This window comes from Oryzias latipes, chromosome 24, assembly GCF_053564925.1.
Source record: "Oryzias latipes strain Hd-rR chromosome 24, Olatipes_Hd-rR_3.1".
Taxonomy (NCBI): Eukaryota; Metazoa; Chordata; class Actinopteri; order Beloniformes; family Adrianichthyidae; genus Oryzias; species Oryzias latipes.
In genome coordinates this window covers 17,861,647-17,879,061 of record NC_136260.1, presented here as the reverse complement: position 1 = coordinate 17,879,061, position 17,415 = coordinate 17,861,647, and the positions used below count along the sequence as shown (strand labels likewise).

Here is a 17,415-nt window from a genome sequence, read left to right as displayed (position 1 = left end):
CAGCAGAAGAATGTAAGATGAGGTTTAATTGATTAAAGGACCACACTATGGAGGTCTTAAGAGAAGATGGGAGACGAGGGGGTGGAGGGCGTTGACCTTGTAAAGGGCAGGTCATAGACCTGTAGGCTATTGATTCCTGTTGGGAATTCATCCACAAAGACTTCCATTCCAATACATTCACATTAATTGACAGCTAAGCGTGATCAACAGTGACAAGACAGAGCCTGTCAGGGACATCTGAAGGAACACTGTGTTATTTTTCATGATATCTTTAAGGGCACTTTCATGTTAGATTGGCTTGGCTTGGTTTGGTCAGATGGGGATTGACTAAAGTTTTCACAACGTAATTCTGTTGTTTATTCTTTTTTTAAGCTTAGTTTCCTTTCACACTGGAGTCTTACCGAAATGGACATTCAATATTGCCCGTTTTTCCAAATCAAAGGTCGTTTCCTGGTATAGTTCTAACTAGCAAACACAGGACAAAAGTCTCCATTAAATTTCTAATGTAATCTGCTGCGATTCACCAGTGCAGACAAATTGTCCAGGAAACCAATGAGGGGAAGCAAAATGTGAATTGGTCGGCTTGTTAACATGAAAACAAAAATCTGAAAACTGGGAAATGACAGATATATGCAATTTGACAATGCAAATGCCACATCATGAAGACAAGTCTGCATATACACATTTAAATGAACATAACTTTTGTCACTTTCAAAACTTCTGTTTTAAGGTCCTGATGGTTGTCGTGTTAGCTTTGCTAATGTGGAGTCTGTCAAGTCTGCAGTAAAAACAACAGGAAGCTACTGTTCTCGGTTTGTACTCAGCTTTGCCTTTGATACACAACCCAAGGTCTTATATGAGATTCCTGTTTCCTGCATAATAAGCATGCTAAAGTCAAACTAAGAAATATTTCAGAAAACGAGGAAACTACAGTAGAAAGTATTGATACTTTCAAGAAGAATTGATGATTATCGGATAAATAAATATTGGATAACCATTGTAATCAGATTAAGCACATCAGATTATTCTGTTTAAATGTTTCTTTATATAGCATTGATAACTATAGAAATCAGATTATTTGTTTGCATGGAAACAGGTATTAAAATGAGTAAAGACTGAATAAAAACTAACCGTAGAAAGCTGAAGAAATGTTTTTTTTTTTTTTTTAAGTAGCGTAAAATGTCTTACGAGGAGAAGCAGCCCCTGATGAATACAGGGTAGTAAAGCTCAATGGTCAAAGGATTTTCTTCGTTTTCAACTTCCTAAGAAGAGATGATTCCTGATTTAAGCTCCAACCAGGTTTAAAACAAAAAAACAGGAAGAAAAAAATCTGCTTGTCTTTTTTTATGCCTCAAGCTCCAATGAATTTGTGGTATGGGATGTTATTATTTCCCAGTAGAAAAGGAACATTTTTTTGGTTTCTAAATTCATTGAATGCCTTCTCTGCATTCATACTGTTGTGAATAGCACCAATATTTACTTGCAAGTGAACCAAGTGGATTGTTTTTAGGTAGACCAGAGTCTGCTTGTTGAGGGAAGGTGACCGTTTACACAAAAGGAGGATAACTATCAAAGTACAGACCAAACAAGGGTGCACTGATACCTGGGTAAGGGTTTTGAATAACACTGAACCACTGTTTGAATCATTGTTTTTACAACCTATCCAGTGGGTGGCAGTATGCATTTTCTGTTGTTTTTGGCTTAGCATCCACCAGTAAACAGTGTTGACCTAAATGAATATTTTATTTTCTACCAATATGGTTTGTTTTTTGGGGGCCCAAAATAGTTTGCAGTTGTGGCTTATGTTGAGCCAATTCAAAGAAGGTTTACTCACACCATGTAGTGACACATAAGTGATGTCACCCAGGTTTGCTTAACAATCACACCACATCTTAACCACATCTAAGTTTGCTGAACCGTACTGCAACAGCATGGCTCACTTAACCATGCCCAAGCATGAAACAGAGCAACAGCACTAGCCAAATAAACAAAACCCAAATTAACCACCTTGCCATCTCTTTCTTCTTTCCAGCAAAATGGAGAGCATGAATTACTGCCTGCACTATGAACAGATGGAACAGCGTGGTTTGTCTGGCAGTTTACTTTGCTGGCGACCAGACTGAACCCAATAGCTGCTTTTGACACCACCAACTGCTCTCTGCAGGGAGAATCAAAGTCACAGATGGGTACACTACACTTTGCCACAACTCTCTTCAGGTATTTACGTCAATGACATTCAGGTCAATCCTCAAATAAATCAAGGCACAACATCCAAACAAAGCATCTGGGTGTTACTTGGGTGACTTAATTTTTGTCCTTAAGAACAATAGTTATTTTCCCTGTTTTTTTCATGCAGCAGAGTGTTTTTTGTTTTCTTTCTTGTGGAAAGCCCATAAGAAAAGAAAAAGGCTGTCACATCCTTGTCAATACTCCAATAACAGGCAATTCTCAGGAGACAGTCAGGGGGGACTAAAGGAAAATCACATTGACAACCTCCAAACCCCCAAATTCAGCACTTCAAAGCTGAAGAGGACTCCCACTGAGCGAGTGGGAGACAACGCCTTCCGTCATTTACATCTCATTAGGGCAAAACTACCATTCAAGTGAGCACACAAACATGCACACACATGATTATACTTTGTTTCCTCTGCTGCTGACTGTGTCTCCTTTATTAGTTTAAAGGTAAACATTTGTGTCTTGCATGCATCTCGTTTTGTATTTCCTCCACTGTTGCTTCAGTTCCTTGAGACTTTCCATTTGTTTCTGAGGTCTTCGGTGAACAGATGGCCAAGTATTTGACTCAAGAATGCTTGGTTTCTAAGAGAGTTAATGGTAAACTCACTGACAAGAGGTGCAGTTTTGATAGCCCTGATCATCACCCATCCCCAACCATGCTGAGCAGTTGGTTTGAAGATTTTATGCAGATATGCTGCAAGACCCACTCCAATGTTTTTGGTGTTTTTGACATGTTCTTGTAGCATTTTCCTCTTGAAAATTAAGATTAAATTTGCATTCCTGTGTATTTCTTTAGTAAAATTGCGGTGAATCCGGAACAGACAAAAGAATGCTGTTGGAAAAAGCCTATAAATATGATTAAGATTTGCACGTGTAAAACAAGTACATTAAAATTTTTCTTCGGCAGCTCTCAAGTCAGGGGGAATTACAGAAGGACAACAAAACAACAAAAAGAGAGACATATTGTCATAACCATATGTTATTGCAGTGTCCAAACCTTTTCATCATTGGACTTTTTGTCATGTTTATGGCATATTGTGGTTGTTCATTGCACTCAGTTTCCCAGCTGCTTAGCATGTTGTGTGGCTCAGTTCAGTCCAGTCTCCCTTCTCTTATGCCCTGTGCTAGTATTCTGACTCCAGCTGGGAAGAAGCTGTTGGGGAAGCGTGTCCTGTGTACATTGACTCTTTCGGGCCTGCGGCTTCTGAGGTTGAAGTATGATGCAGCTGCCTCAGTCGGCAGGCCACAAGCTTCCTGCTCCACTCCATTCTGATGCATCCACTTGCAGACGAATAGATCCATTTACGTTTTCCTCTTCCTCGACCGAGCTGGCATCTCGCTCCAAACTGTTTAGCTTAAAAACTGCTCCTCGTTTTTGTTGTGATGGTAATGTTAGGTTGAGGTTGTGAGGGGCTGTAAAGTAGCAGGAGAAAGTGTAAATAAAGGGATGATGGGAAATGACGAAAGGGTTTACAGTCCTGCTAACAACATAGAGGTGAATTTCTGATGAACTTCTGCAAGTTGCGATATGTGTTGATTAAAGCTGTGTTGTGATAGCCTGCTTCAAAAATAAATAAATACATAAAATCAAAAAACTTTACTTTACTTGTTATGTCTATCTGAAGATTTTCCTTTGTAGAATTCTACCTGAAGCCTCCAGTTTGAAATTCTTTTCTATTTTCATTTCTTTTATCAAGATTTGGGTCCGCCATGGGTACAAAGTTCAGAACTTAAGTAAATGTCAACTGGCATTCAACATCCATAAAAACTTTGTTCTTAACTGTTGAAGCAACACATGTGTGCTCTGAAATTATGAGCTCTGGACGGAACACGAGGCTCCATCCAGCACAGGAGGAAAGAATCACTCATCGCAAAGACAAATGGATCCTTTGACCACTGATAGCTAAACTCTGTTAGGACAGCCATTTTTCAGACTGCTGACTTCCTGTTTAAGCCAGAGATCAACAAGTCACTAATACCATCATTAAAAAAAGTTAGACCCACTTCACCTCATGTCAACACAAAAATTTGCCTAAAACTAACTGCACTTTTATTCTTCCTCATTTCTATGCAAATGACACTTATCCATTTTTTCCCTCCTCTCAACTTTTCTTCTATTTCACGTAAGTCATTCTAATCTGCCTGGAGCAGACTGACGGGACTCAACATGTTTGAAAGGAAGTGAATGCTCCCTTTTTTTTTTTCTCCTCGAAAACTGCACATTGATGATCTCAGGGGTGATGTATCGACCAGGAGGCTGGGAACCCAACCCTGAGGGAGGAATGCATTTAGACACACGCATTCACGTAAAATGCACATGTACAAACACACAGAGGACTTGCCGGAGGTGTTGAAATGCTTGTAAGTCTTGAAATGCCAGTTGAGAAGCTAAACTCCTCTTTCACACACGGTGCAGCCAGAGACAAGAGAGCTGACAAATGGATGCGTTGAAACATATTAACCATCTCCCTTTGTGCACGGACAAACATTTAGTCTGGCTAATGACCCCAGAGGATCAAAACAAATGCAGGGAGATAAAGACGGGTTGAGGGAGGAGGAGGGGAACATGAAAAAGAGCTCATTGAACTCCAAAAGGGCTAAGCTGGGTTCACCAGGGCCTGGGGATTGTTTGGTTCAGCAGGTTATCTGTGAATAAAATAATATGGTGTGGAAGTGAAAGAAAAAATGAAAAAAAAAAAAAAAACAGACAAAAGGCAGGTCTTGGAAATGGGTGCTGCAGAAGATCTTAGTTTCAGACACAGTGTGAGGCAAATCCAAAGACGTCTGCTATCAGAGTGTACATCATGTTCATCACTAAACAAGACACTTAGCGTATGTTTCTAACTCACACTGGCTGTTTATCTTAAGCCACCGATCATGAAAGAAATGCGATTACACAACATGAGTTTGGTGTCATCCATTATCAGCCCTCCAATCAAAACCTGCCAGCAGCTGCAGCAACAAGACAAGGGAAGTCACCTGCAGCCTCAAAACAGATGTGTCACTTTCAAGGCAGCTGCTGCTCTTTGGTGTCATGCAGCACAACATGCACGTGCACATTTCCCAAAATATGTGTGACTTTTTACACAGATATTGCAAGCATATTGAAACTCAAGACAAATACAGACCTACTGAGTTCAGCTCTGAATCACAAATCAAAGCCAAAGAATAAGCTAAATTATGTTTAAAGACCCACTCAAGTGAAAATAATATTTTTGGTGTTTTTAATATGTTCTTTTTTGGCATTTTTCCAATGGTGTGTGTCTGTTTTCTGAGGTACTTACGTTAAGAAAATTACGTTATAATTTGCATTTTTGCATGTTTCTTTATTCAAATTACTGTGAATCAGGACAAAAAAAATGCAGCTTGACAAATAGTTGATAACAGTCCAGCCCACAACTCAAAGGCAAATTTCTAATGAACTAGCGTCCCTCAGCAGAAACTTTGTCGCAGAAAACCAGACAGTTATCATCTTTTTAACAGACTAAATCATTTAAAAGTGTGGCACAGTTTTGATAATATTATCTTAAATATTTGCTTTGTATCAATCTGTTCAGTTAAAAGGCTTTTTGCATGAAAAACATGAGGTGAACTTTGGGGACAGAAAAGGATCCCCACTTAAAACAAATAAGGATCAGTCCTTTGCATAATTAGGGATGTATTTTCTTATCAGTTAAGGGTTAGTTGACGCCCCGTGGTCCTGTCTGTTTAACGTCTGGTTAAAAAAAGCGACCCTTCCCCTGATTCACAACTGCAGAAATTCACCAAAGCCACTCTTTCTTCACAAAGGGCAACAATGGACCTATAAAGCTGTCAAGACAACACGGAATTTACGAGCAACACTTTAAACAGACGTTCCTCCCAAGGCGAGTCTGTGGAGGTTTTTACAAAATGGGTGGAGTGGGGTTGTGGTGCATATTTCAGTGAGATGGGGTCCAGCCAGCTGTGTTCTGGGGGAGTTTTCTGTTTCGTTGGATCTGCATTGGTGATGTTGTCGAATTCATTGTGGAATTGATTTTTAGGTTGGACGCCAGAACTCGTGACGATGCTCACCTTCTGGGCCAAGCTGATTGATTCATGGTCATGGCTTGATCCATAACTGATAATGTGATCCATACAACAACAGTGGTGCATGATTACCTCTAATTTCACACTGCAAGAGCTGCAAAAGATCAATATGAAAAAAACAAGCAAAGCACTGGAAGTAGATGAGCCTAATACCTACTATCTGCAGCAGTGTGCTGGATGTTTGTCGCCCAGCGCAATTATCAATTTTTAATATCTACTTTCCTTTTAACGGAAGGATGAGACAACATGCCTATCTGTCCATATCTAAAAAGCATCCCACACGTAATAGGTTCCTGGTTATCACTTGCATGAAATCTCTTAACGCATTCCTATCCCAGTCCACTGTTATGAAAATAAAGTTATTGTGCACAGCGTGTGCTTCTTTCACAACTGTCACGAATGAAACCAGTCTAGCAAAGTACATCTTGGTTGGCATAAAGTTCTAACAAGAAAGCAGCTTTTATCTTAAATTTTGACCGTGTAAAACAAATCCCTGAGTCATTTTTGCTTCATAACATGAATCACGGTGTAACGAACGCCGCTGGGGATTCTGGAAAAAGCGATATTTATGCGCTCCATTAATCATCTGATATGCCATTTTAATTGTACATTTAGAACTGTGGGCATACTTACACAGTTTACGGGCAAGATCTAACAAGGCACGAGTCACTTCCGTCATGCAGACATGCTTTCAGGACTCCAATATCTAAAGGTCAGAACACTTCCTGAACAAGATTATTCTTTCCAAACAAGAAAAAAAAAGTTCCCAGGTGTCAATAACATTTTTTTCCTAAATTTTAAGACGTTTAATGTTTTTTTTTTTTGTTGGGCCAGGGATTTTCAGTTAAACTTTTCAGAGCATAAATTCCTTTTGGGCTCTGTTAGGACCTGCTCCTTTTTTTCCCCTCAACAAATCCTCATTGAGAATCTCAATGAAGTCACATGCGGTAGCAGCGTTCACAGAGAGAGAGTAGCTTTATTTCCTGACTCATCACCCAAGGCTCCCAAATGATTAGATTTCTAACAGTCAATTTCTGCTTAGTCTGATTGATATGCAGAAACAGGATAAGAACATCCATGACTGATACTATTAAAACATTTTTAAAAAGTAAGTTGCATTTGCATAAAGTCTTCTTGCAAATTTACCACAGTCTGATTTTAAATGTTAAAGTTGACATTAGGCTTGTGCTCGACTTCCTGACAAAGGTGTTGATTGGGGATGACAATAAGCTAGTTTGGGGTGAGCAAACGACAAGAGAGGTGGGCGGTGGCCTAAATATGTGGTCTAAGGGGTAGAGGATTTGCTGGAACTGAAATGCAATGGGGTGGATAATGGGCAAACATGATCTTTTCATGGAAACGGTTTGTTTGAGTATGTCGATAAAGATGAAGGTTTGTTTGAGAAGAAGATGCCACTGTGGAATTTGACTTGACATGATTAAAGAAAAGGAGACTTAAGGCCTTAGACTAACTGTTGTTCAGGTATGGACAGTGCATGATTTATAGAAGGTTTTCCTTAAGCTTTGATCCTGAAAAATGTTTGACTCCACTAAATACACTCAGACATTTTGAATTCTTGAAAACACTTTTTGAAAACGAGGAGAAAAAGAAAAAAGAGAAAAAGTTTTGACAGAAAAAAGTCAAGCAAAAGTTTTTTTTAAGTGTATATGGATACTTTCAATTAGAGGACTTATTATAACCATCATGTATTTGCATTTATGCATTAAAAAATTGGAAGTAAGGATCATTTCCACTAAAATGACTGCATTTTTTGTCTTTTCTGTTAAGACAGCGAAAAGCCCGCCTTTGCATTTGCTCACTTCATTAAACTGCTGCTGATGGTGCAATCATTTTGGTTTTTTCCAGAAGAGTGGAGGTCAAAAGGAAAATATGTTGCAAAAAGGGAAAATTAGCCAAAGGACAAATCTAATCATTTATTTATTCTTAAAAGCAACCATTCTCAATGCCTGTATTTTGAAAATGTAAAAACAACTAAGTTTGTGGCAGGACATGAATATTATATTGTGTTTTGGAACAAATATGGTAATCTTACAGGGGTGTAACAATTCATTTCAACAACAGTTTGATTCATATCTTAATTTGTGGTTGCCACTCCAATTCATTATCGATATTGGTTCAATTTGAACGATCCGATTCACTGACCTAAAATCAATCCAGGACATATTTAGCCAAAAACTCAACCAGTTTGACTCAGAGATAAATACCAGTGTACTGAACAGTGCAGGTGACGTTTTCCGGAGTCCTTGTTTGTCTTGCAAGATAATGAAGAGTAAATTAAATATGTTCACAAAAAAACAAGTCAACATGAATTAATGGCAAATTGATTCCTGTTTTAGTTTAATGTTCAGCCCACTGTTGTTTTTCCACGTCAAAATAATCCAAAACGGAACATTAATAGAACATTCTAGCACACTGTATGGTCATATGTCTTTGCTAAATTCAAATTTTTTCCACGTATTGGACTGGAATGATGGCTTTGCTGCTATCACATGTGTGTTGTCCGCTTTGATGGTTATTTTAATCTTAAAGTAAAAATAAACTTACCATATTTGAATCCAAAAGGTATTTTTCAAAATCACTTATGATCGATTATATCATTCTGAAATGATTTTCTGATGGGATAGGTCGTTTTGATTTGATTAACAACTTGCCTCAGACAGATCGATCTGGTTGGATCGCAGGAAATCGGTTAATATGTTAATCGCTTCATTGTTACACCCCCATGAACTTAAATTTGAGCGTTAAACAAACAACAATTTTGATTTTTCGAAAGATTTTTTTACTTGCATTTCATAAATCATAAATCATGATCATCTGCAACTGAAGATGTTTCTAATTATTTATTTTGATTGTAAACACAAGTTAAGTTTTTAGTTACAACATTGCTTGATAAAAAAGGATTACCAGAATAATAAAAAAACTCATGAACTCTGATATTTATTTTCCTCCTTGAATGGATTTTGCCCCCTAAAACATCCTGCTGGTGAATCAGAGTTTACAGGAAGACAGAATGAAGGGTGTCAGTGTTTGCAAACATCACAATGAACCATGAACTGCATCTGCATCTACTTTCAGCCACATTTGCTGCATCTGAACATCACAGGTGACTTAAGACGAATGCATTTAGAGACCGTGCTGCATAATTCAGGTCGTCTGCGGCACTGATTGTTTCCCCTGAATAAAACATGACATCGGTGCCTCACTTATGCGTGCGCACCAGTCAAACTCAGTATGATGATGTGCGTGCCGCCTGACCCAGCACCGTCCATCCCGATGCTTCTGCCACAGATTTCACCCACAACATGCTTGTGTTTGCTCTATCCGCTGTGGTGACTTATGAATCTTTTATCAAAACTGGCCTAATTGCTTAACCATCCATGTGCTGGTCCAGAGGTTTCTAGTGGTGGGGGAACATAACTGTCATAACAACAAGAACAGAAGCACGCCTGCTTCACCTCAGACAAGGATGTCAAGATTTGTTTCGACCAACTTATGGGACTTTTTATTTTTTACCTAAAAGTCACTATACCTTTCAGAGAAAAGAAAAAGAACTCTGAATGGACTAGTGTGGACCCATCACTACCTTTTTATGTGAACAATCTCTTGCTTTAATCAGCAGCTTTCAGATGGCAAAATTAGCTGGTTTAATCTTTTTTTCACATCCCGTTGTTGCTGGAGGGTCAGAACTTAACAGTAGCTTGAGAAAAAGTTAAAGAATTATACATGTAAGAGCCTGTGGGGAGTTTCTAACTGAAGAGACGTCTCTCCATGTCTCTGGGAGCTCACCATAGAAAGTCCCAGAAAAACTCCCTGCCACTCCTACTCTGTGGACCAAGCAGCTGCAGATTCTCAATTTACTGGCTTTTGTTTAAACTCCACTTGAATAAGTTGAATTATCCTGCAAAAAAAGAGAAATATACTTATAAATGCATGTATAAAAAGTTGATACGTTTTAAAATGGTAATTTTCTGTTATTTATTGGCTTTAAAATAGTTATTCCTGCAACTGGAAAGTGTGTTCAAAACGTTTCCCCCTGCAGAGAGCAAATATCAGGGCTGTGTGTGCGCCTGTGCGTAATTACAGATGCACAGTTCCTCCCAAGCACTCATTAGAAAAGGGAATGGGAATGACTCCAGGCTACAACCACCGCTGGCGGTTACGTAATAAGGCTTTTCTCTTGGATCCTGTTTGATCCCGGAGGCAGCTGAAAGCTCCCCGTCTTGCATGGCTTCCTCACATCCAGGCTGCCGTTTATTATTATTGTTTTTTTTTCTTCTTCTTCTATTTTGATACGATATTAAATAAATATTTTTGGAGAGAGTGGGGAGTTTCAAGAGAAAATAGATCCTCCGTTTCCATCTCTTTGTCCCCCCCTGTTCGCTTCATCATTTTTCAAGCTGCTGTGTTGCGCATGCCCACTGGGGGGCACCTCTGAGTTCTACTTTGTCTCTAATCTAGGGATGCTGGTGGTCCTCAAACAAAAGAGAACATTTGGGAGCTCAATTGGAGAGTAAGAGGTCAGAGGGGGGGTGCTCTGTCAAATGTTTATCAATATAACAGTACAATATTGATATAAACTGAAAAAGCTCTAAAGTGGGATTTAAAAAAAATAGTCAAATGTTGTTGTTTTTGGAAATGCAAGTCAAATCCTTAAAAAAATATTTAATGAAAAACATTTTTTATATAATTTGATAAGAATGCATTGCTAAAATGCCTCACATGTTTGATCAACCTGCTGTAGTGCTCTTAAGCAATCTCAAAAGTAATTCTGTACAATCGGATTACTGACGTTTCTGCTAATTCTTTGATGGACCTGGCTTTGACACCCCATTAGGCACATAAAACCTTCTCTCTGAGTCTATTAATTAATTAATTTTAGTTCCATCCTTTATTTCTAGTTTTTTTTCAACTCTTCTCTTTGTTTCCAAAGAAACCTCTTCCTGTGTTGCTCTCCTAAATCGCTGTTTTTTTTTTTTTTTCATTCACCTTGAAAGAAAGCTTTTCCAGCCAGCTTGTCTCCCGCGCCTCATCACATCCGAAAAAGCCCGTCTGTAGGCGCCACCCCGCCAGCCTCTGTGGGAGGAGCTTACCTTCATCCTGCAGAAGTAAAGGAATAACACTCTGCGACCAGCCACTATGTGTGTCAGAGGACCGTCTGAGCTCCCAAAGTGGATGACTTCTCCGAATCTAGTGTTTGTATTACTGACTGAGATAAAAGAAAATTTGGTTTGCGTCTCCGTCCCAAGTTAGGACGTGGTGAGTGTCTTACTCTGTCCTGCCTAATTATGTCTCGCCTTATTTACAGAATGCATAAGCGGTGTGATAGGTAATGCTGTTTATTTGATTTTCAAGTAAATATGCATTTAGAGTCTACCTGAGAAAGAAGTGCTGCACCGAGTCCTTTGGCTTGTAGTTTGCGCGTCACGGTCACATTTACGCACAGCCTTGTCTGAGATTTGCGCGTGTGCTGCTTTCAATCTCAGACGAGGTAAAATTTGGTGTGGCACACTGTGTGTGGGCTTTGACTTTCTGCAGCGCAGTTTTCAGGTGCGACATATAGAGGAGCGCGGAAGGACAGAGACGCTCCTTCTCCAGCGCGCACTAACAGCTGTCTTTTGTCTCTTGGTAGGTTTTTGTGGGAGAGAATGCCGGCGAGTACGAGTAAAAACTCCGATTTGGAGTTTGACTACTTGCAACCGTGTTTCTACCCGGACGAGGACGACTTCTACTTCTGTGGTCCTGACTCTGCACCACCGGGGGAGGACATCTGGAAGAAATTCGAGTTGTTGCCCACTCCGCCCCTCTCTCCAAGCCGCGCAGCGCTACAGGGAGAGCCGGTGATCGGCTCTCCGGAAGCAGATCCGCTTGGCTTTGGATTGGGGGACCCGCTGGACTGGGCTTCCGAACTGCTGTTCCTGCCCGAGGACGATATTTGGGGAGCATCGGAGGATGGAGACCTGTTTGGGTCCGTTTTGGATACAAACCCCAACAGCATCATTTTACAGGACTGTATGTGGAGCGGCTTCTCTGCCAGGGAAAAACTGGAAAGGGTGGTCACGGAGAAGCTGGGCAAGGTGATTTCTACGTCTTCAACGGGCGGGAGGAACGTGTACATCAAGGCGCAGGAGGAGGCGAGGGGCAGCCCGGTGTCTGAGTGTGTGGACCCCACAGTAGTGTTCCCCTTCCCTGTCAACAAGAAGAACAGCAGCAGGGACACACCTGGGACCGTTATGATTGCCGCAATCACCGCGAGCGCACACAGTGACTCAGGTAAGGATGAAAAGAAAGTCAAAAAGCATTTTTGTTTAATGACAGTCTAATCATTTTTAAATATTTTCGGATAAATATGGATCAGAAGTTCCATCACTCTGACTATCACGCCCCCCTTTCTTCTTCTGGCTGCGCTCACGTGTGAGATCTGCATCCTATCTTGTCACAGTGTCTGGAGCTTGTTCATATGACCAATGGATTAACCCGTTACACGCACAAACACACACACACTTGCTCCCGCGCGCGCACACACGGTAGTAGTGACACAGTGAACTGCTTTATGTAATCAGTGGGCTCTTCATCCGGCAGATGGCAGTAAAATGGGGAATTGTGCGCCTTACTGAACTCAGCTGGCATCTGAGCCAAACAAAAAGACACAACACACTCACACAGACACACACGCCGGCCAAACTGAAGGGGATGAAAGGGTCTTCAGTCATGCCGTGAGCTGATAAAATGTTCGCTTCATCATGTTGCCATGAAGGCTCTTTTACGCATGGGTTGAGGGCCAGTTTGCGCACGGTGGCTGACAAAATTTACACTTTATTTTAGACAGTGAGCTAGTAAAATAAAAGTATTACATCTAAACACAACAAAACACAGACCACACATAATGAATAGGTAATCAGATGTCGGGAATTGCTTCCCTGAAACATCCTCCACCATAGCGGCTATTACTGCTCATGCGTCCCCAAACAAACACTCGCAGCTCCTTATCAGCGTGTTTTTAAAGCCGTGAAACAGCAAAGCCTTCAGTTTGGCAAAGTTTGTCTCTTTTTGTTGCGAGTATCAAGAAATGACGCCTTGAACAAGCCTCCATCTGGACAGCTGTCTTCTTGGCGCAGCTCCAGTCCTGGGGCTCTGCACGGCAGTACTGCCGCCCCCCACCCCCAAAAAAAAGAAAAAAAAGAAAAAAGTCCTTGAAGAGCTTTTTTTCCAGCCTCCAAACGACTGCTGCCTTTTGGGAGTGGAAAAACCAAAGAACTAAATCCTGGCGTCACATGTGGTCGCCACACCCCCGTCCTCCAGCCAGCTGTGCCCAGCTTTGTTTTGGTGTCAGCAGCAGACAGTGGGCGCGATTAGCGTCAGGGTTGAGACAGCATCATGGCGCAGAGGTGTCTGAAGTAGGTTAGCATAAGCTGTAAAATGCCACACTCTTCAGATGCCGCAGAGCTGATAATGAGAGCTATTATCACAAAGGCATTTTAACTGGGTCTCACTCTCTAAGCCTCAGGATTGGTCACTTCCTCTCACCTTCAAAAGTCAGAGATGATAAGCTGCAGCTGCTCTTATCACTTTCAGCTCTGCAGAAGCGTCATAGGAGGTCAAATTAAATTCGAAGTACCGGCTGTCCTTGTTGACACACTCTGTGGGACTGGGCGTAAAAGCAGGCGTTTTCCATCTAACCAGAGGATTTTTGGGAAAGCCTTTGAAGAAAAGAATTGCAATAGAGAGTAGAAATCCAACATGTCTCCACTATACTCATACTGAACATGCCAATGCCTGCAGAGCTGGTGGGAAGTGACTGACGGTCTCTAAGAGGTTTCTGCCTAAACAAACAGCACCAAGCAACATTCCCTCCCACACTCATCTGAATACCTGTTACCTGCTGCTGTGTTTGAGCATTTTCTTTACTCTCTATTTCACAGAGGAGGACGATGATGATGAAGAGGAAGATGATGAAGATGACGAAGAGGAGGAGGAGGAGGAAGAGGAGGAAGAAGAAGAGATAGATGTTGTTACAGTGGAGAAAAGGCGCTCCACAGTCAATAAAGCATCAATGCAATCAGCAGCTTCAGTTCATCTGAAAAGCCAAGATGCAAGAGGAACCAGCCTGGTGAGCCGGTTCAGCAGCCGAGCCCCTCAGGAGCTCATTCTGAAGAGAAGCTCTGTCCACCAGCAGCAACACAACTATGCAGCCCCGTCACCGTATGCCTCAGATGATGACCCTCTCCCACCTCCAAAGAAAGCAAAGACGTCAGACACACCGCGGCCTCCAACTAGAACAGCCTCCTCGTGTTCCTCCTCATCCTACAGTTCAGTAAGCAGCACATCTGGGTCACGAAACAAGCGCAGCAACAGTGGCGACAGCAGCCCACGAGGCAGTTCTGACTCCGAGGACAGTGAGCGCCGACGAAACCACAACATCCTGGAGCGCCAGCGCCGCAATGACCTTCGTTCCAGTTTCCTTACTCTGCGTGACCATGTGCCAGAGCTGGCACACAACGAGAAGGCGGCAAAGGTGCTGATCCTAAAGAAAGCCACAGAGTATGTGAGTTCACTAGAGGTGGAGGAGCTGAGGCTGCAGCAGGAGAAGGACAGACTCCAGTCTCGCAGGCAGCAGCTGATGCGCAGACTGGAGCAGGCTAGGACTCGCTAACAGACATCAGCCACAACAACGAAACACTCACATACACCCCGGATGACCCCACCCACCTACAACTCCTGCCTCAAGTCAGTCTGAAATATGACAGGCTTACATCCCAAAGGACAGGCACAGAGGCCCACACAACTGTTGCACACTCAAACAGACGTCAGAGGATCTTGATGCAGAAATGTCAACAGCTGGAGGAGGAGGGGGGTGGGTAAAGGGAAAAGGGGGGTTTCTGGTGGGTTTACCTGGACTTTCACTGCCGCCACTTTTTTTGCACATTTGTTGACATTAAGAATGTTTAGGGTTTTACTTTACAATCCAGTCACATCGAGGAACGATTAAAAGAGAATGGACGGGGAAAAATAGGTGATGCTTTTTCAGGCGACCTTTCGCCTGCTTTTTATATCATTTCTATTTGTTTTTTATTTTGTACTCACTGTGACACCAGCCTGGAATTTTTTCGATTCCGTACAGGGATGTGTGTTAGAGGGCACTTTGCTTGGAGACTTCATATACAAGAAGCGGTGCACACTTATTTTGCCTTCACCACTGCAAAGACTTTTATGACTGAGGCATTATGGGTCACAGAAGCAATGCCACTACAGGTTGTCTTTGTCTCACTCCTCACACTGGTGCTCAAAACCAAGTCAGTGGATGTATAACTGTGCACCTTGCTACCCGACACTTTTGTATATAACAGTGTACAGACAAAATACATTCATATCTGCCTTGTTTTGTAAGAGTTTGTCCCTGTTTTTACTTTTTTATATATATGAATATACAAGTCAGGAAGCTGCCAATAGACTGGAAGTTTATATACATTTAAAAGTACTGTAAGGCCTCAATTCTGAAGGTCATAAAACTTTGTAATATAACTTTTTTTTCTCTCTTTTTGTATTCTACCCTATTACTAATTCTTCCCATGTTTATGCTTTTAGTGTGAACTTGATACATACTAAATTTAATACTTATATTTTCGTATGAAAATGAGTTTCTGCTAGATATCAGTTTATCTTTTTCTCTCATATCTCTGATAATTCTTTTGTACAACAAATTTGTCCCATCCTCAAATACCTGGACTCTTTTTTTATTGGTTTTGTTTCCCCCTTTTTTGTTTATGTTTGTAACTATTGGGTGCATAGAACTGGGTAAACTGATATAAAACGTTTTCTTCTTTTAATTTTTAAAAATGTACATTTAGTGCTGCAACTCATAGCACTTTGAAATACCTCATTTTTTTGGAAAAATAAATAGAATTCATGAAATCATCACCTAGAGTTTTGTAGACTTTTTGTTGGGAGAAAAAAATGTGTAAATATCACCTTTCACCCTCTCATCCTTTCATATTTCCACATTTGGCCCCACGTTTCTGTATTTGTTTTGTTCCTCTCAAAGACTGGTCCTGACAAAGAAAAAGAGTGTCTTCTGAATTCTCTCTGTCTCAGCACCCTGCGGCTACAGCCGCCTCTATAGCCTCTCACACCCACCCACACACCCATACACACTTCAAGTGAGCCACGCACACATCTCCACACACACACACTTCTCTATTTCCCTCTTGAAGCAACACAGCTCTTCCCACTACATTGTTCAGCATGTTGCCATGGAAACTGAAGCAGCTGCTGAGTAGCAGACACGAGAGCTAGTCTTTTATTTGTCTGTTAGTTGTCTGTGTATTCCTGCCCGCGTGCACGAGCTTGTGTGTGCATGAATGCAAATATGTGTGTCTACCTTTTGTTGTGGTCTGTGTGTGGCCCCGGCCTCTGATATCTTTGGTGTTGTGCACTGCCTGCCACGACTGCAGGGACAAGGCCGGATACTGTTTACCAACATCAGCCACATGCTTCTGCCCTCCTCCTACACCTCTTCTAACCTTTCCTCCGCTCCGTCCCTCTGTGACTGGAGCGCCGGGCCAAAAATGTGGCTGTCAGGAGCCGCGCCAGGTGTTCTCTGGAGACGGCTGAAAGAGAAATCTGTTGCCACGGTCTCCATTCACTCAATGCTCACAGAGGAAAGAAACAAACATGGCGAGAGGGGAATTAACAGTAGAAAATGCAGAGTAGTTGACTTTTTCTTTTAAATCCAGAAACATCACAACAAGCTAATTGATTTTTCTTTGTGCCAAAAAAAAAAAATTTAGCATTTAAAATTGAAGCCAGTCACAGACAAACATCTTCAGGAAAAGAGCTCAAATAATCCAGAAGTATGTTCCTATGGAAAAGACAGCGCCATATGAAGACTGATGACTCTGTTTTGGAGTTGAGACTAAGTCTCTCAGTGGGGGAGTGGAACTGGTGGATTACATAACAGTGGTCTGTTGTCTTTGTGCACACTTACAGTGCATGTGTGTATAGGACAGGAGTCTGGTGTCTTTATTTCTGAGTGTGTGTGTGTGTGTGTGTGTGTTGTCCCCTGGGACTTCCCTTACCATCTGCCTTATGACTTAT

At 41.5% G+C, this 17,415-nt stretch overlaps 1 protein-coding gene across 1 annotated transcript; it reads left to right on the top strand.

Annotated features, from left to right (window-relative positions):
• Positions 1–11,318: 11,318 nt before the first annotated feature.
• mycn (MYCN proto-oncogene, bHLH transcription factor) lies at positions 11,319–16,239 on the top strand. The gene is made up of 3 exons (XM_011491592.3): positions 11,319–11,580; positions 11,954–12,594; positions 14,244–16,239. The coding sequence occupies exons 2-3, from the start codon at positions 11,970–11,972 to the stop codon at positions 14,972–14,974; spliced, it is 1,356 nt and encodes a 451-aa protein (XP_011489894.1). The 5' UTR covers positions 11,319–11,580; positions 11,954–11,969; the 3' UTR covers positions 14,975–16,239.
• Positions 16,240–17,415: the final 1,176 nt, after the last annotated feature.

Excerpts from the sequence above, each read along its gene's own strand:
- mycn (XM_011491592.3), top strand. The coding sequence starts at position 11,970 with ATGCCGGCGAGTACGAGTAAAAACTCCGATTTGGAGTTTGACTACTTG. Across the intron at positions 12,595-14,243 it reads GAGCGCACACAGTGACTCAG|AGGAGGACGATGATGATGAA; the intron begins GTAAGGATGAAA and ends TCTATTTCACAG.